General features: G+C 36.9%; 4 protein-coding genes and 1 long non-coding RNA gene across 7 annotated transcripts; 2 read left to right on the top strand and 3 right to left on the bottom strand.

Annotated features, from left to right (window-relative positions):
• Positions 1 to 2,772: 2,772 nt before the first annotated feature.
• LOC118435073 lies at positions 2,773 to 3,472 on the top strand. The gene is made up of 3 exons (XR_004834472.1): positions 2,773 to 3,064; positions 3,136 to 3,202; positions 3,267 to 3,472. It is a non-coding gene; the product is annotated as an uncharacterized LOC118435073 (long non-coding RNA).
• A 2,667-nt stretch (positions 3,473 to 6,139) lies between these two features.
• LOC110846821 lies at positions 6,140 to 10,644 on the top strand. Its single transcript, XM_035850068.1, has 18 exons — positions 6,140 to 6,628; positions 6,752 to 6,928; positions 7,021 to 7,118; positions 7,195 to 7,332; positions 7,401 to 7,526; positions 7,613 to 7,855; positions 7,975 to 8,313; positions 8,407 to 8,455; positions 8,541 to 8,693; positions 8,764 to 8,790; positions 8,959 to 8,986; positions 9,065 to 9,097; positions 9,175 to 9,276; positions 9,337 to 9,361; positions 9,556 to 9,572; positions 9,651 to 9,692; positions 9,752 to 9,843; positions 9,929 to 10,644. The coding sequence occupies exons 1-18, from the start codon at positions 6,302 to 6,304 to the stop codon at positions 10,079 to 10,081; spliced, it is 2,169 nt and encodes a 722-aa protein (XP_035705961.1). The 5' UTR covers positions 6,140 to 6,301; the 3' UTR covers positions 10,082 to 10,644.
• LOC110846020 (major facilitator superfamily domain-containing protein 12) lies at positions 10,176 to 12,629 on the bottom strand. 2 transcript variants are annotated; one of them, XM_022092617.2, is made up of 9 exons: positions 12,308 to 12,629; positions 12,109 to 12,231; positions 11,803 to 12,026; positions 11,345 to 11,693; positions 11,163 to 11,255; positions 10,803 to 11,075; positions 10,646 to 10,734; positions 10,443 to 10,567; positions 10,176 to 10,382 (listed from the first exon to the last, which is right to left on the bottom strand). In XM_022092617.2, exons 1-9 carry the CDS (start codon positions 12,428 to 12,430, stop codon positions 10,270 to 10,272), a joined length of 1,512 nt encoding a protein of 503 aa, XP_021948309.1. In that variant the 5' UTR covers positions 12,431 to 12,629; the 3' UTR covers positions 10,176 to 10,269. The 2 variants fall into 2 exon arrangements, with proteins under 2 accessions (XP_021948309.1, XP_021948311.1); XM_022092619.2 differs by lacking the exon at positions 12,308 to 12,629 and having other exon boundaries at positions 12,105 to 12,227.
• Positions 12,630 to 12,928: 299 nt separating this feature from the next.
• LOC110847148 lies at positions 12,929 to 15,107 on the bottom strand. Of its 2 annotated transcripts, none has more exons than XM_035849894.1 (7): positions 14,641 to 15,107; positions 14,312 to 14,586; positions 14,096 to 14,231; positions 13,746 to 14,019; positions 13,440 to 13,619; positions 13,217 to 13,364; positions 12,929 to 13,128 (listed from the first exon to the last, which is right to left on the bottom strand). In XM_035849894.1, the coding sequence occupies exons 2-7, from the start codon at positions 14,457 to 14,459 to the stop codon at positions 13,055 to 13,057; spliced, it is 960 nt and encodes a 319-aa protein (XP_035705787.1). In that variant the 5' UTR covers positions 14,460 to 14,586; positions 14,641 to 15,107; the 3' UTR covers positions 12,929 to 13,054. The 2 variants fall into 2 exon arrangements, with proteins under 2 accessions (XP_035705787.1, XP_021949706.1); XM_022094014.2 differs by having other exon boundaries at positions 14,312 to 14,569.
• Positions 15,108 to 15,239: 132 nt separating this feature from the next.
• On the bottom strand, positions 15,240 to 16,745 carry LOC110847693 (arrestin domain-containing protein 17). Its single transcript, XM_022094679.2, has 5 exons — positions 16,462 to 16,745; positions 16,277 to 16,378; positions 15,796 to 16,193; positions 15,475 to 15,732; positions 15,240 to 15,405 (listed from the first exon to the last, which is right to left on the bottom strand). The coding sequence occupies exons 1-5, from the start codon at positions 16,577 to 16,579 to the stop codon at positions 15,301 to 15,303; spliced, it is 981 nt and encodes a 326-aa protein (XP_021950371.1). The 5' UTR covers positions 16,580 to 16,745; the 3' UTR covers positions 15,240 to 15,300.
• Positions 16,746 to 16,865: the final 120 nt, after the last annotated feature.

Below are 16,865 nucleotides of genomic sequence, written 5' to 3'. Positions count from 1 at the left end.
GCAACACACACTAATAACAGAGAGACCAACATTGCTTGTCTCATGCTTTTACCAACCAAATTTGCGTGCTGCCAGTTAGTTGTACGTACGTACGTTTGCAAAGCACGGAGCCAAACAAACCATACATGCATGCATACCAACATATACATCTCGATGCTGCTTTAATCGTAACAACAATACACGTAGCGTGTTTAACAAGTCGCAACTTTTCTCGTTTATTGTATAACCAAGTCTAAAACTCGGCTGGAGGAACAGAACAGGGCCAAGAAATGATTAATTTATTTGTACCCAACGCCATCCACTTAATTATCATTTAATTGTCTAGCGTTTTCAAAAACATTTCAAGCATATTTTCCGCAAAAAACTGAAAATAGAATAGTCATCGACCTTTTTAAGAAGCACAACTTTGCACGGGGATTTGATTCAATAAAGTTGCATGAAATCATAATTTAAGTCTACCTTCTGTCCTTAAAAAACCTGGATTCGTTACTAAAGAGCATTACGCATATGATAATATTGGCCTTCTCACCTTCCTCAACTGTTTGCAGGGAAATTACTATTATTGGGCATGAAGCATCTTTTATATCTGTGCAACGTGGAAGTAGAGCTCCTAAACATGATGAGCATGTAGGTGGTAGTTGCATAAACATGATCGTGTGCAAAATGAAACGAAACTTGCTGAATAATTACACGGACTTACATAACTGCATAACACAATGTCGAAAAGCCAGCATCACCCATCATCATCACTCGCAGCTTTATCTATGACAAAAAGTGTTACTAAATATATGTGTGTGTATGCATGTGTATGAGCAGAATGACGGGGCAGTACAGTGTGCAAATTAATCTTATATAATAGCACGTAGACACAGAGCTCAAGTGCTTAAATGGAACATCGTCACATCACCAGGTTTGGACCAAAATGTTCCTGTTGAAGTCTGTACAACCAAGTATTTATCTGTTACTTTTTTTGCTTTCTTTCGTTGGAATGTCCATTTGTACACGCAGGGTGGCTTTGGTGAGAGCATGACCTATTGTTTTCGGTGTCATTGATTCAACCTGCTATAATATTTGTGTTGGTCCTATGACACTACTTCAGACATGCAGCTACGTCAAACTTTATTGGATTGGGATTGGTTCGTTTAACACTTTCAATAAAAATGGATACGTCAATAAGTGTACGCCTCAAGCACGTGAGACACACTTGCACAAAGTTAGTTACTTAGGATTAGTGCTATAATTTAGTAACATGTATCGTTTCATATTTTATGTTGTTGTTGAGGTGTCGTTGACTATTCGTGTTGTCTGTCTGTCTGCATGGAACATAGTTCTTGAACCGTAACCATTCCGCCGTGGTGTTTGCATGACCGAATTATTTCTTGTTGTGAAAGTATGAAAATATTTGGTTCGAATCCTTTGTTGCGAATTTCATAGTCAAACCTCGTCCTGTTTTGACATTTGCGTGAAGATTGCTCGGCTATTTACGATTGTTTTATTTAAAAACATCGACTGCATTTTATGTTTCTTCGTCCTAGGACTATCTGCAAATTCTTGCGACTGTCTGGAAACTACATAACCGGGAATATGCTACTGAATAAGCAAATTGTTTTGAAAGTGTCTTGCTTGAACTTCTTATTGAACTCGCGATGACAAATATTACGGCATATGACCTGCCTACATTTGACCAACGTATTACGTAAAGTCTTGCATAAACGGTAGGGCCATAAATGTATCTGAATTTTTTGTCTGTGGTTCAGAATTCGTGAATGTTAATTAATATATCTCTAATAAATATGCTAAGGGAAGACATTAATAAAAGCATTACTTATGTAGTTACTACTTATTTTTCGTGCCAATTCTCATGAACGGCTTGTGGAGGGTTTATTTTTATCCCATCGTGCATAGCTACTATGTAGCAGATCCTACTTGAATTAATATCGATTTAGCTGAATATTCACTCATCTACCATCTGACAAACTTTTCTCTTTTCATATAGCATGATGTATACATTTACCTAGGTAGATGCACACAAGCTAACGATGGGTACTCCTGGGATTGAAATTTCACCACTGATGTAAACTCGCATATTCTCAAACGAATCAAAATATGAAAGAACACACAAAATGCCTTGATGGAAAGATTCTCCTTATGCTTTCCCTTTCCGGAAAAAATGTGAACGTGGTCCAGATCACGATCCTACCGACACCGATGACACTCCTTGAACACAAGAAGAAACGGATAATATTGGTCTGAACAAAACTGTGATGATATAGAAATACAAAAAAAAGATGCGTGATCTATCCAGTAGTTGGATTTAAAACATTTAAAATAACCCCATTTTAAAAATTTCTTTACTAGGAAAAGAACAATTTGTCTAAAAAATTCTCCCCTGTAGCAAATTCAATCCCAGGTAATTTACAAGCGTTCAAGAACACGGCGTTTCAAGTCGTTTTCAAGATTACGAAAATAGAACGGCATGTTCAAAACTAATCCTCTAAAATAATTCTATGCATATAAAATTCGGACTTATTTATATATAGAAAATCAAGTCTGCATTCGACTCATCACGTTCCATTAGGGTTCAGAGAACCACAAACTTGTCGGGTATAAGCCATGCCATTTATTTGCTGAGCTGCCTATTATTGATTGAGGAGAAAGTGAGCTGTGCGAAGGTATGGCGAGCATGGAATGAAAAGTCGTCCGAGTATAAAATCAATCCAACAGGTTCAGAAATGATTGTCTCCAATAAATCCACTCTGCCGTTCATAAAACAAGAATATGTGGGACGGGATGGCTCAACTTTTTGCGAAGAAAATACAAACCACGGGAAACTAAGTAAAGTTTTCGGTAGAATATTGTACAAAACTTGTACAGTCGTCCAACAACGTAACGCGTTACCTAACGTCTAGCCTCATCGTTTTCTTGTACAATTATTGTTTGAATATATATGCCGGTTATGGCAAACCCCTATAAATACACCCCATTATTACGGCTACCGTTTGTGTATGACCTTGGCATGGACTATCAATCTACAATTAAATATTTACCGGACTCGTGTGTCTAGGTGGGCGATTAAATCGATGACAGTTTTAATGTATACGGTCAATAACCATATGTAATTGTATCTGAATTTAGAGCTACGTGGGTTTCCGGTTGAATAACGGTTTTTGTGGCTTGGTTTGAAGCAAGATCACAAAGTTGCGTAAGTTGTTGTCCTCCTTTATATTCTAAACCACGGATACCTAATTCAACGTATGTATGAATAGGATTAATAAGTTAGCATCTTGACGTGCGTATGGACAAGCTCAATTGGAACGAGGACGTGCATAACTAGAATGCTGATTGATGACGAGATAAATAAAATTTGAAAACTACACGGACGCTGCCATACTTTATGCCTAGTTTGCTTTGCCTATTTAATCATCTCAGTTAGAAATGCAGTTAGTGAATAAAAGAAAGTTATTGAACTGAACTCAAGCCATACCTTCGAACCCCGTTTTCTCGCCTTTCACCCATTTCAACACAACAGAAAGTGAGAAGCATTCAATTTTATTGTCTGCATAGCATACCATCCTCTAGAAATTCATATTTTACTATACATAACAGCAATCTGTAGAAGAATTATATGGTATGTGAATTATGTATGAATTATACGTAGCTTTAAAAGTATCCCGAGTAATGCTCCAACATATGCTTAATTTTGACATAAGACTGAAAAGCTGGTTGCTACAGTCAAGAGCAAAACTTTACGACATATGGAAGAGACTTTTGGGACATGTTATTCAAATGGGGAATTAAAGGCCGTAAAGTTTTGCACCGCGTACCTTTCCGAATAATTTTTTTAACGCTGTGATATAATTTTTATTGAATAAAGCGTGCAAAAGTAGGGGGTGACGTAGTAAATTATTTTTGTCGCCGAATTTTTTTCAAGGAACTACAAGGAATTGAAAGAATTAATTTTGGAAGAGACTTTTGGGACAACACATTGTGCTTATGGCTGTCCCAAAAGTCTCTTCCAAAATTAATTCTTTCAATTCCTTGTAGTTCCTTGAAAAAAATTCGGCGACAAAAATAATTTACCACGTCACCCCCTACTTTTGCACGCTTTATTCAATAAAAATTATATCACAGCGTTAAAAAAATTATTCGGAAAGGTACGCGGTGCAAAACTTTACGGCCTTTAATTCCCCATTTGAATAACATGTCCCAAAAGTCTCTTCCATATGTCGTAAAGTTTTGCTCTTGACTGTACTACAAGGAGAGTTAAAAACCGGTGCATTATACACCGTGTATATACATATAAGAAATAAGGCTGGATTATTCCGCAACCTTATTAAATAAGTGAAACTAAACAATGTTGTATTACTGCTAAACTCAAGGATAGTTTAATGTGGTATGTGTAGCAGTACGGAGTGGTTCCATTTTTCCCCCTGCTGTAGTGATACCACAATAATGGGAGTTGAGTTAGATTACGAACTAAATTAACGACGAATATGTAACATGTTGAATATTGTTTGCATTTGACAAGAGATACAGATATGATTTTGCACACTGTACATATGGCTCGAAGGTCATGTTGTTCACATGTTCACTGTGTTGCAAATTCCTGATGCATCAATGGGACATGTTGCAAACGTAACTTGTCTGCATGTACCATTTCACACTCGGTTTAGTTAATTACCTCACTCAACTGTATGGTTATTGAGAGGACCACTTATTACATATGCGACTTTAGTACATGTGTGTATGATAAATCGTATCAGACTACAATTTAGTGACAAGGCAGCACAATTACAATTACACAAGTCCAAAGTCGTCACAAAATTCGGTGAAATATTTTCATAATATCGTCATTCGTATCATCTCGTCTCTGTTATCACCGGCTTGTATTACTGAGGATTGTGGATGATTGAAGTAATGACACTTACGAGTTAGCAGAACATAATCATCATGAGTAACCATATAGCTGTTTCAAGCAAACCCCACCAACAGTCACATGAGGCGAGTAGTGTAATGTCAAATGAAATTAGTTCTGGCGTAACAGGAAAGTTAACTTATTGTTTGTAATACTTACAATCTTTATGATTACCTGGAATGCAATTTGGATATTCGCACATTAGGCGTATGCTTATACAAAAATACTTTTACTGTGAGCACAAAATGTACTTGATAAGCAGCTACACCAACCAGTAGTACATGATTCGTATGTCATTTTACGATACGAGTCAAACCACTTGTTATGAACGAGTGTTCAATCAACCCGTTATAATCGGACAATCAGATCAGACTGCTTCTCTGAATACTTGTAAAAATTCCAATGTGTCACAGAATCCATCTTATAGCACTTTATTAGAGGGTCGTATGCAAAATGAGATTACAGCTTTATAACAAACTGACCTCTTACTTATTTTGTAAATCTGTGCACGCTGCATGCGCATGACTGACTATCGAGAAGCATATCGTCAAATAGAAAATATTAATAATAATTATAATTATTGGCAACTAGTGTGTAAATTTAAATCTGTCAAAACCCGAAGGCATGGGGATAGGATTAATGGTCCGTCACTAATGCAAGTTAACCGATAAGCACTCAAACTGTAGCGACATGTACAGAGACAAAGTGTGTATGTACGACAAAGGTAAAAAATAATTGGTCTCATTTTCTGATCCTGAGCCCACCCAAACAACACCAGTCTAGTTATTCTCATCATCATTTTCTCCTTCATCATCCTACACTAAACTGCAGTGCGAGATTAAATTGATGTGAAGTAGGATGCAAATTGTTTGGCAATTTTCTCTTATAGATCTCATTTGGTAAGAATAAATGCCACCTTTTGTTGACATTTCTAGCCTTGTCGAATTGGGAATATTTCCCAATTTTGATGTGAGTTGGAATTGCAAGTGATTATTCTCCATCTCTCTCTTTCTCCCTTTCTCTATTGTATTAGTTTCCGAGTTGTATTACTTTCCTGTTGAATGAAATTAATCAGCGTGCGTTATTTACGTATGTGAAAGAGAAAAGCCTTCCACTCTCGTTCCTAATATTCGGAGAATTAGGAAACATTTAGCACTGAAATAAATTGGATTCGATTGTTTGGTCTTCCTGATGTAATGGACGACTTACATGTCCCTTGAATATGATTGCAAAGGTTAATTGGTGACAATGGATGGCGACCGCTTTTTATTAATGAACGCTCTGGAAAAGTCTCAGTCGGGTTTTATCCGAAAGGGTGAAAATATCTGAACTACATCTCCGCATTTTTGGTGGGGTTGGAAAAGTAGCCGAATTAGTAGGAATAGAATGAAGTCTACCCTTGAAATGCCGTCACGCGGGCATCACTTGCACCACCCCCAGAGTCACCATTCTCACAAGCACCTTTTCAGTAGTCGGAAATCTAGTAGAAGTTCTGGTAATGTACCCTCAAGTGCTCGGAGAGAAGGAAATGTACTAAATCCACCACCAGAAACATCTTGGTGTCTCACAGCATGTTGGGCAAGATTTACAAGCATTTGTGGCATGTGGTGCAAAGGAAATCGAATTCAAGAACAAGAGCAACACCAACACAGAGAAGGGTCGGGTTCTAATCAAGGCAGTTTGGCAAGTGAAAGTTCTTATTTCAAAAGCAGGGTAAAAAATTAACAATTTAATCAGTACCGTTTTCCACTTTATGCAATTTATATTATTTACCGTGTAAATAAATTGAATGACAATGCGTTAATTAAATCAATCTTGACGAATAATTTAAACTAGGCTGGAGTCGGTGGATATTGCTCTGGTTCGAATAATCTAAGCAGAGGTCGAAAGCTGCAGAATATTCAGATGATCATTTTACCATTTATTCCTATTCTTGCTCTAATTTCGCAAAATGTAATGAGCCTAATTTCTGTGTTGAGCTATCAAAATGAAGTGGCCAGCATTGACAGACAGGTTAAATATTAGATAAATCATTGCAATACAAAACACGCATTTGTTTGTTCATCAAAATTCAATATGTATGATTTTTAATTATTAAAATTAAGGTTGAGACAACACTTACGTTCGGAAAACTTGTGACTGAGATTCAGAAAGAACGATCTGAGGTTTCTTTCTTTGTGTTCACTGACACAAATTACATGGGGTACAGTTGCACGTATTGAAACTATTTATTTATTTAAAGATAAGTTCATGTACCTATTTCAAATTTATAAATACAGATCCAACTTGTCCGAGAGATTTGCGCAGACAGATTCGGCTCTGGATAATATTTCAAATTGGCCAATGGTTCATGAACATTCACTAAATCGTATATTTGAGTCAAAAGAACGTTTCAAAATCAAATTGGAGGATTTTCGGTAAGCTAAGATATACATTTTGAAATGATTTATTTTTGGCATTCGATACATAATATACAATTCAATAGATTGCAAATCAATCCAAATGATAGCAACATTGCAGACGTGATGGAATATTACAACCAAATTAATGACTTGATGCTTGAATATTTAACCAAAGAAATTAAAGATACTAACTCTTCCGATTTGTGGAGGTGAGTTTATTATAATTTATTGTCATTTTAAGTATTTTATAATATTTTTTGTATTAAACGTAAATGTATGGTTTGACTTTACGCAGATTCCTCGTCTCGTATAAAAACCTTCTTCGGAGCATTGAGAACGTTGGAATATCAGTTGTTTTTGGCATCAATTATTTTGGAAGGGGAAAATTGACGATAAATAATCACATCAAGTACATCAGACGGGACACATTGGGAACAGAGTATCTAAATTCAAGCTTGGAATTTTCACTCGTAGCGAAGCACTATTACAATACTGAGGTGCACGGCCGCTTATCATCTTACGGAGATATTCACAAAACGTATGGTATATTTCGTGCTTTCGTTATCATTGATTAATGGTTGGACCAAAATGATTAATAAAATGACTAGTAAATAATTTAAATATGTGGGCATTGACTATGGTTTTTTTTCAAAGTAGGCGTACAGAAATTTTATTGAATGAAAAGAGAATGCCAAATATTGACGAAGCTGTTCGCTATTATGAATCCATGGCCGAGTACATCGAAGCGCTGAGAGGGTTGCAAACCGGCCTGAGATTTGCGATACGTAAAGCGGTGGAGGAGCGCCTCCAAGAAGCCGAGAGATCTGCAGCGGTGACGATTTGCCTGCTGATCGTTGTTCTGATTGTGTCCCCCACGATAATATTTCTGGTTCATAAATTAACCTCTACGATTCAGTTGTTTGCATGCAACCTGATGCTAAAAGCTGACGAGTTGAAGAAAGAAAAGAAGAAAAGCGACCGTCTTCTATTTCAAATGTTAGCTCAAAAAATTGGTGTTATATGCAATCATAGCTTGATGTAAAAATCTAATGTGATGATATAAATACACATGTATATGCACAATTATAGGCTACCACCTATGGTGGCACAGGAATTGCGCCAGAAACGGCAAGTACAGGTATTGACTTACTTATTTTAGTTTGAACCATTAGATTTGTTACTTTATCAAGGTTTACTTGACTTGATTTAACTTGACTTGACAGGCGCAGTGTTTCAACGACGTGTCGATTTATTTTAGTGATATTGTCGGATTTACCGAAATCGCTGCAGAGTCGACCCCGTTGGAAGTGGTCATGTTCTTAAACTCCATCTACAAATTGTTTGATGCTCGGATTGAACGCTACGACGTGTATAAAGTACGCAATGTTCAAAGTAGTTCTAAATTCAGTGAGCTGACCTCATCTGCAGCGATCATTTAATTTGTAGGTTGAGACAATAGGAGACAGCTATATGGTTTGAATATATTTAAATATATATGTTAAGTACGTAGATATATAGATTATTTCGAATTATTTTACATTGCGAAAAAAAGTAATGGGAAATAATAGGAGCTTAGAAATATTTAATTGATGTAGCAATCACTATAAGAATATGTAAATCGGTATATATTCATGCATACAGGTTGCGTCAGGGCTGCCAATTCCTAATGGTAAGATGCGATACTGTTTTTGAGGAAATTGCTTTGTTGGCTGCATATGTACATAACTGTCCATAAATCCGATTACAGGGGGACTGCACATTTCTGAAATTAGCACTATGGGTAAAGTAACAAAATACTTAAATGCCAATTTTTAGTCTGGTCACATTACAACAAAATTTATTGGTGAATATAATCAGCACTGGATTTGTTGGCTGGTGCAGTAACGTTCCAAATACCACATCGACCTGGGGAAAAGTTACAAATTAGAATTGGACTTCACACAGGGCCCGTTAGTGCTGGTAAACCGATTTTCACTGTATTTCACATGACATTGTTCAACATGCATAAACGGTTTTCAGGCGTGGTCGGAACCAAAATGCCAAGGTTTGCGCAAAATTTCCTTTTTATGAAACCCCCACAAATATGGTATAACAAAATCTAATTTTGCCATACGCCCAGTAATAAAAGTAGTAATACATATGTAGATAGCAGGCCGATTACTTTCACTAGTGCTTGTAGCTTGCATGAATGCATCTGAAATAAACTAACTGATTTATCATAAACAATTTGGTTTTAAGGTACTGCTTATTTGGAGGTCAGTAATCTACAGTAAAAGTTCTTCAAACAAGTTATTCTTGCATACATTAAAAAAAACTCTGAATATTCTCAACAGACACAGTCAATACTGCATCAAGGATGGAGTCCACTGGGGAACGTAAGCTCTATAGAAGGCAGTTAATTAATTACTAAGTTGACGAAGCACATTCCTTGCAGCTCTGAAAATTCATATGAGTATGGAAATGAAAATTGCACTTGACGCTGTTGGTGGATTTCGAGTTGAACATCGAGGATTAATTGAAGTGAAGGTATTCACAATTTTAGAATATTTTGTAATGAACACAGCAATGAATGCATAAGTAATTTAAGTACTAACTGGAAATTCTGGTGAAGGGGAAAGGAATGCTAGAAACTTATTGGCTTTGTGGCAAAGATGGAGTATTTACCAGATCTGTAGAACTTGACACTCCAGGATTCTTTGAAAATAATCATGAACCTGATGCATTGTGGATGATGGACGTGAATGACTTTGACATCCTGGACTGATCGTGCTTGCCCAAGGAGAGCAAATTAGAACTAATCTAAATAATTCTGACCAAGAAAGCCAGAAATACGTTCTCCTCTGTGTTTATACTTCGGAAATATTTAGACATATAAAAATCCGTTGCTTTATTCGAGGGATTGACTGAAGTGACTGAAGTAATTTACTCGGAAAATTTGTACATAATCTGTGTTTAGCTTTCACTAGAGGGTGTTGTTAATATTGGAAAACCCGTATTTGTTGCGCCGTACTTCTTGACGTTGGCTTTATCCGCCAGCTTTTCACGTCCTTCAACAGTATTTTTTTCTAAACAGTAAACATGTATTTTAGTATCGTTCTTGTGAATAATTTCCTCCTAGTCTTTACCTGATAATCGTTTGCCTAAGGTTACTTCATCAAGGAGTAGCACCAGCACTAAAGAAAGAACGGCAAGAGAACTGAGTCCATACGTGATAAAGTTTTTGTAATATGTTGGTGAGCCTTCACAAAATCTATGTAAAATGTACATTATCAATTAATCAAAATATCAATAAATTTGTGGAATAAATGTTAACCAGTCGAAAAACTACCCGTGGCCCAGTTGAACTACAAACACGACAAATCCTCCAAGTAGATTGTGAAAAAATGCTATCGAGCCGAAAACATATGCACCAGATTCCTATAAATTTGGAAGATTCATCTCAATTAATAAGAAATCGAGATGCTCGTGCACTTTCAATTGCATACCGTATTCTTGCCAATGAGATCAGATACAAAGCTCGTAGAAACTACGATTATCATGCCAGTTCCAGCTCCAAGGAATGTGGCCAATAGGAAAATATTTCCCGATCGTATTGCTTCTGGGCTGTCAAACCCCAGCCACGCGCACCCCACGAAAACAAAGCTCGCTCCAAGTATGATTGCAACTTTTTTAGTTGAATAGCAAAGAATAATCTTGACTAACAAGGAGGCCAAAAGGGCACTTAGTTGGCAAACGCCGGGAATTATTGCCAAATATTCCTGTACAAATTAAACGAACCCAGCAAAAAATACAAAATTATGGTATCAATTCATGTCAGTGCTAAAGTATTTATACATTTATTATACCTGAGGAGCGCGGATTCCCTCTTGCAAAAATAGAGGTATGAACGCTTGACTTAAATTCAGGAATAATCTGCTTAGCACAAGAAGAAGACCCACCTTTCCAGATTATTTAGAACCACATAAATGCAATTAAAATAACACCTCCAGAAAAATGAAATATTTGTGCCATATATTTGTGCCATTACTTGAAAATAATGCTTTTCACGAAACCAATCCCTCCACCTCATTGGGACAATTGTTATCGGAACAGTTTCACTACAGGCGACGTCACCTTCCTCTTCATGGACAACTTTACTTCTCAAGGGAGCACTGCTCGTCTGTGGCATTTCAATTGGTTTAGCCGATTTCTCTATCGTGGAAACGTGAAATATTCCATTGAAAACCACTCCAATCGCGACCAGAATCAAAGAAATGTTTCGAAAACGCCAAGCGTCACTCCCGTCAATGGTAACTGAATCGGGTGAATGTCTTGCACTAAACGCGGCCCAGGTTACGACGTACACTGACATGTCTGATGCCATATCGAAAATGTATCTGCAAAATAAAATGGACAGTCGCGTATGGACAATATATTTCAAAAGTTATGTAATTACAGAATAATATCATAATTAAATAAGTATGCACACTTGTAGGAACTGTGTACCTCAAAATAGTCATGTCATCTCTGTCTGTTGCATCGTTACTTAGTTCTGGGATCATGCTCAAATGCGACACTTGAGTCATTGCCCACCCAAACTTGAAAATAAGGACCAGAGGAATGTAGAAGACCAAAAGTGCTTCCGGACTTGCTCTGTCAAAACCAGGCAGAGCAATAAACACCAGCGGAAAAGCGAACATGGTAAGAACGGTTCCAACGAGATGAGTGGACTGAAAGAAGATTTCAAAAGTTACTAAACGTAAAAAAACTCATTTGCATGCATTTCATGATTTCATTAAGCATCCCACCCACTTTTCTGCGGCCGTATTTACCACACCCAGTGATTCGATCGCTCTCTAGTCCGGCTAGAGGAGTAGCTGCTGCTTCCACGACCTGACCCATCATTAAAATTACTCCTGCCGTACTTGCAGGAAGCTACATGTGTCATATGAAATACATTAAAAATTACTTGCCATTTGCATATATGTAGGTATTTGGACATTGTGCTTACCTTCAAAACAAATTGCAGGTACACAAGTATGTATGTAAACCACATAGTTCCACACAAATCGTTGTAAACATGGCCAACCCCATAAGATAATTTCTGCGCTGATTGCAATCGACCAGTGTCCATTGCTTGATTAAATATTTGTACTTTATATGAAGCAAACACTGCTAATTCGAAGTATTTATTAGAATTTAGTTAAAAGGGATCCATGTGAAAATAATAGATACTTATGAAACACGTTAAAACTAGCTTAAATATTTGTCCACCATACATTTCACATATGATACATTATGGAGGCATATCTGAAACAGCTCTTGTGTAGGAACACGCATTGTCTCCTATTTATAAGTTGGGAAGTGGATCAGAAGTCAGAACTGGAAGACCTTCAGGACGGATCAGCTATATCTTGTCACACGAGTCTCAATATGAAAAGACTTATGTAAGTAAGTACATGTGTACAAGCCATGAGGTGCAGAGTGCAGAGGTGGTTATTAGTGCTTAGAAATCTCAAAGATATCGAGAATATTCGGATTGCTAGTATATGAAATATGTATGTTCCGAATGAAAAGATGAAATAAATTAGAACTACTTAATATAAATAAAGTTGCACCACAAATAACTATGTTGTGTATAAATCAAGTGACTTATATTGCGAGTGCATAGATACATAAACATCATAATAATTGTCATTATGGCATTTATCAAAAATTTAACGTCTTATAAAAATTATATAGGACGATTAATAAAGTTTCATGTTGGCATTAACTGACTAGTCGAGCTGTGATCATCTGTGATGGCTTCATCATATGTTGGGGGAGGCAAACCTATTTATGAAATGCACTGCTCTCATTACATGTTTTCTACTTAACATTAAACAAGTTTCCAATAATTATCGTTTCAAGAACAACTCACCATCGTCGTCATTTTCAATTATGCTTGAGTATGCTGGGGCAGGTGGTCTTTCTACTATGAGCGCAGAAACAACAGTGCTTGGTAGCAACACTACTGAGAACTGTACTATTGCGTCTTTTGAACGATGGTTTGAACTGCGAACTTGAAACTACATACATAAATAATCATAAAATGTCACATTCTTGTCACTGGTTTTAAAATATCGTTTATGATTACCACTAACCTGTAAAATATGAGTAATTTCAAAGAAATCTTGGTGGTTTCTGTTTGTAACTGTTTCAGTGTTTGGAATTCGTAGGGAGCCGTTCCAAATTTGAGAATCTCCTGGCTGCAGTGTAGGGCCGACCATCCCCGCAACAATTTCTTTTGTACTCCAAAATGGACCTTTCTTGTATTTGAAGTTCTAAATACAAATAGTATAAACAAAATTAAAATCAGATCAGATAATTATATTGCAGATTAAATCATTTTGTAGGTTCTTCTTGTAGATTCGGTTATCCGGTTATTCTTCTTTGTAGGTTCTTCTTACCCGTATTAAATTTACTTTTATTGCGTCTAAACTCGATCGTAAATTGTTTCTCACAGTCGCCACAAACGTTATTTCTCCTCCAACAGGGAACACTCGTTTATGTAGGTCAGCACATAGTGTTATGCTGCCTTTCATACAACAGCCTAATAATTGTGAAATTCGCTTGTCTGCCTTGGATTGGACGGGATGACAAAATTCCTCAAAATCGTCGTGAAGATATTCTTCTGGGGCAGCCGTGATGTAAAATGGAGTTTGATAAATCTTATAATCGTCCCTGTATAAGTATTTGCATAAGTCGAATTATGCACAATAAATATGGATACGTATTATATATATTTCAATTTATATACCTCGGCCGTTTTAACGATGTCACAAATTCATAGTGAATTCGAGCACCTTTAACTTTTAAGGATGGAGGTAAATAACCAGAATCAGGAAGTGTAAAATTGAAGCTAAATTCATGCCTTCCTGGTTTTAACACTCTCCCTGCACAACACATTTAAAATAATTAATCAACATTATTACGACAATTCAAAGTCAATTACTTTTGTGTAAACTGTACATACAAGTATCTAAAAGGTTGATTGTGTGATCGAGCAAAACTTGCTCAGTAATTGTCCCTGTACTCCTTCCCATGAATTTTCGAGCCGTGGCAATGCACCCATGCTGCGAAACATCGATATTTGTAATGGCCAAAGTTGACGCCGAGGACATCGACGGTTGAGGTACAACAGGAGGATGTGAAGATGAGGATCTGGGAGGATCAGCTGTGACCTCGTGAGTGGTCCCTATTTCCAATTTTCCATAAAGTCGTATTGTCAAACCTGTGTTATCACGAGAGCTAAGTATTAAATTTTTCCGTTAAAATTCAAAGCTTAGATAAACTGATCTTCACCTTCCACTTTGTTCCAAATGTGTTTGTTAATGACCACTTTCCCAACAATTGTTTCGCTCGGAGTAAATGACCATACATTGTTCTCGAGCTCGATTGTCAGAACCATTTTAATCTCCCAGTTCCCAAACTTTAGACGACAGTGTCATTAATGAACAACTATGGCTATGAAATGAAATTAATCTTGGTCGCAAATTCGGACGAGGATGTGTTAACCCCTTAATTTGTTGCATCCTTGCAATTTGTTGCAACTATCACATCAATCACATGATATATTTCCTCTCCGTGAAGGTAAGTTCGATTTAAATTTACTTATAAAATGAACACATAAATAACTAGATTGAAAACTATACTAATTATTATTGTGTATTGCTTGCTACATGTTTTAGCGAGAAAGTAAATATTGACGTGAAATTGCAGCCGCTCGTGCAGTGCTCTATGTCGAGCGGAGCGTGATTCTTGTGTTTTGTGAGACTGTCTCATTTCACTTGTCTTAAAATGACACGTAGTATACGGTGAAAGTTGGTCAGATTTTACTCAAGATAACCATTTGAAATACCCCAATTATCGTAGAACTGTATCAGTGATACTCCATACCACGATTTAATTATTTCCACCATGCATATTTATTTCCGCTTTGTCGCATCACATGTATTTTAATTATCATTGACTCGACTCATGAATTTGAGAGTGGTCCGACCCAATGATAATTGGGCATTTACAATCTAATGAAATAGGACAGAAGAATCCGTCAGTCTTCATTGAGATCTAGTAAGGTTTAACAAGTAATTAGCTTTGCATATTATATTTCTGATGTTTGTATGTATATTGACTGACCTTTACGAAATAATCCAGTTGAACAACAGCTCTGCAGCCTAAATGTGACGGCGGAGTGTCGCCAGGAATGGGGATTGAAGACTTTAAACATGAAACCTTATTTCTGGTGAGATTTGCAGGGTCTTCTGCTTCTTGAGGTCGTATGGAAGTCCAGCAAAGTTTTTCTCCCGGTTTAATCACCGGTCCAATAATTGAACTTAACTGACCATACTCTTTCAGCACAGTGTCAAAGTTTCCACAGTCAAGCAGACGAAGTTCCTGTAATATGAAAAACTATCATGCACTTGACACAACCGCAGTCAATTATTTATACCGACGAACCCGTATCAGTTCAATTTTACAGTTTTTCAGCGTGGCCTCTGACGAATTCCAAATTTTGACTGTGTAATCAATTCCTTCGCCTGGAAGGAATTGATCCTTGCTCAGTTTTAACATAAGCCCAAACCTATGACCCTTCCTCCAATTGAAGCATGAGCAGCATCCAGCAGGTTTGGAACTGTGAATTTCCACAGCGCTACTGTCTCCAGCGTTGAGAAGTAAAACTCCATTTACGAAGAAGGTTGATCGGTGTGTAATGTCAAAGTCAAATTTTCTCCGAAGTTTAACAACGATTGAGTAATCCACAAGACCTCGGCTGACATGGAAGGATGATGGCAACTTTTCTGGAAGTTTGAATTCGAAGGCTAGATCAATAAGTTCATCAGGGGGTAGTATGGTTTCTAAATAAAGACAATCACAATGTAAAAATATTATGAGATGCTGCAAGTTTTAACCATATTTAATCTGCAGTTGTGCATATTACCAGTGTTGATGAGCACTAATTGTCTTTCACAAAAGTAAAATTCTTCCGGCTTATCAGGATTTGCAAAAGCAACTCGTTTTCCTTCAAGGCGTATAATAACTTCTATACATGCATAATTTAGTTCTTTTTTGAAATATAGACTTGCATAGTTAGTTAAAAATCTAGTGATGAAAGTAATAGTTCACCAGTCAAGTGTAGCCCATCTTGTCCGCTAGAAATTATGATAACTCTGCCCACGACAAGCCCACTTGGTTCATACGTTTTTGACGGATTGTCGAATTCTATCACAACTTTGGGCTCCATATAATCCAATTTGGTCACGCCATTGCACTCAGTCAGACTAACACAAAGGACAATGTTTTATTTTATTTCGTGTTAATTTATCAGAGTTCTGAAACCGTGTGTTCATTTGTGGTGTGACTCCAACAGTTGATATGCACATATGCAGAGTTGGTGTGTTCACTCTTCCGTGCATATCTCAAACCCTGTATAATTCAGGCGTCTGCTTTTTGCTTACATAACAAAGTTTGGACATTTTCCAAATTACACGACTATAGAGGCTTAAACGGATAGGAGGAACTATATTGGA

The sequence above is a fragment of the Folsomia candida genome, unplaced genomic scaffold (assembly GCF_002217175.1).
Source record: "Folsomia candida strain VU population unplaced genomic scaffold, ASM221717v1 Fcan01_Sc003, whole genome shotgun sequence".
In the NCBI taxonomy this organism is placed as follows: domain Eukaryota; kingdom Metazoa; phylum Arthropoda; class Collembola; order Entomobryomorpha; family Isotomidae; genus Folsomia; species Folsomia candida.
The sequence above is the reverse complement of the archived record's forward strand: the minus strand, read 5'-3'. Positions and strand labels throughout refer to the sequence as shown.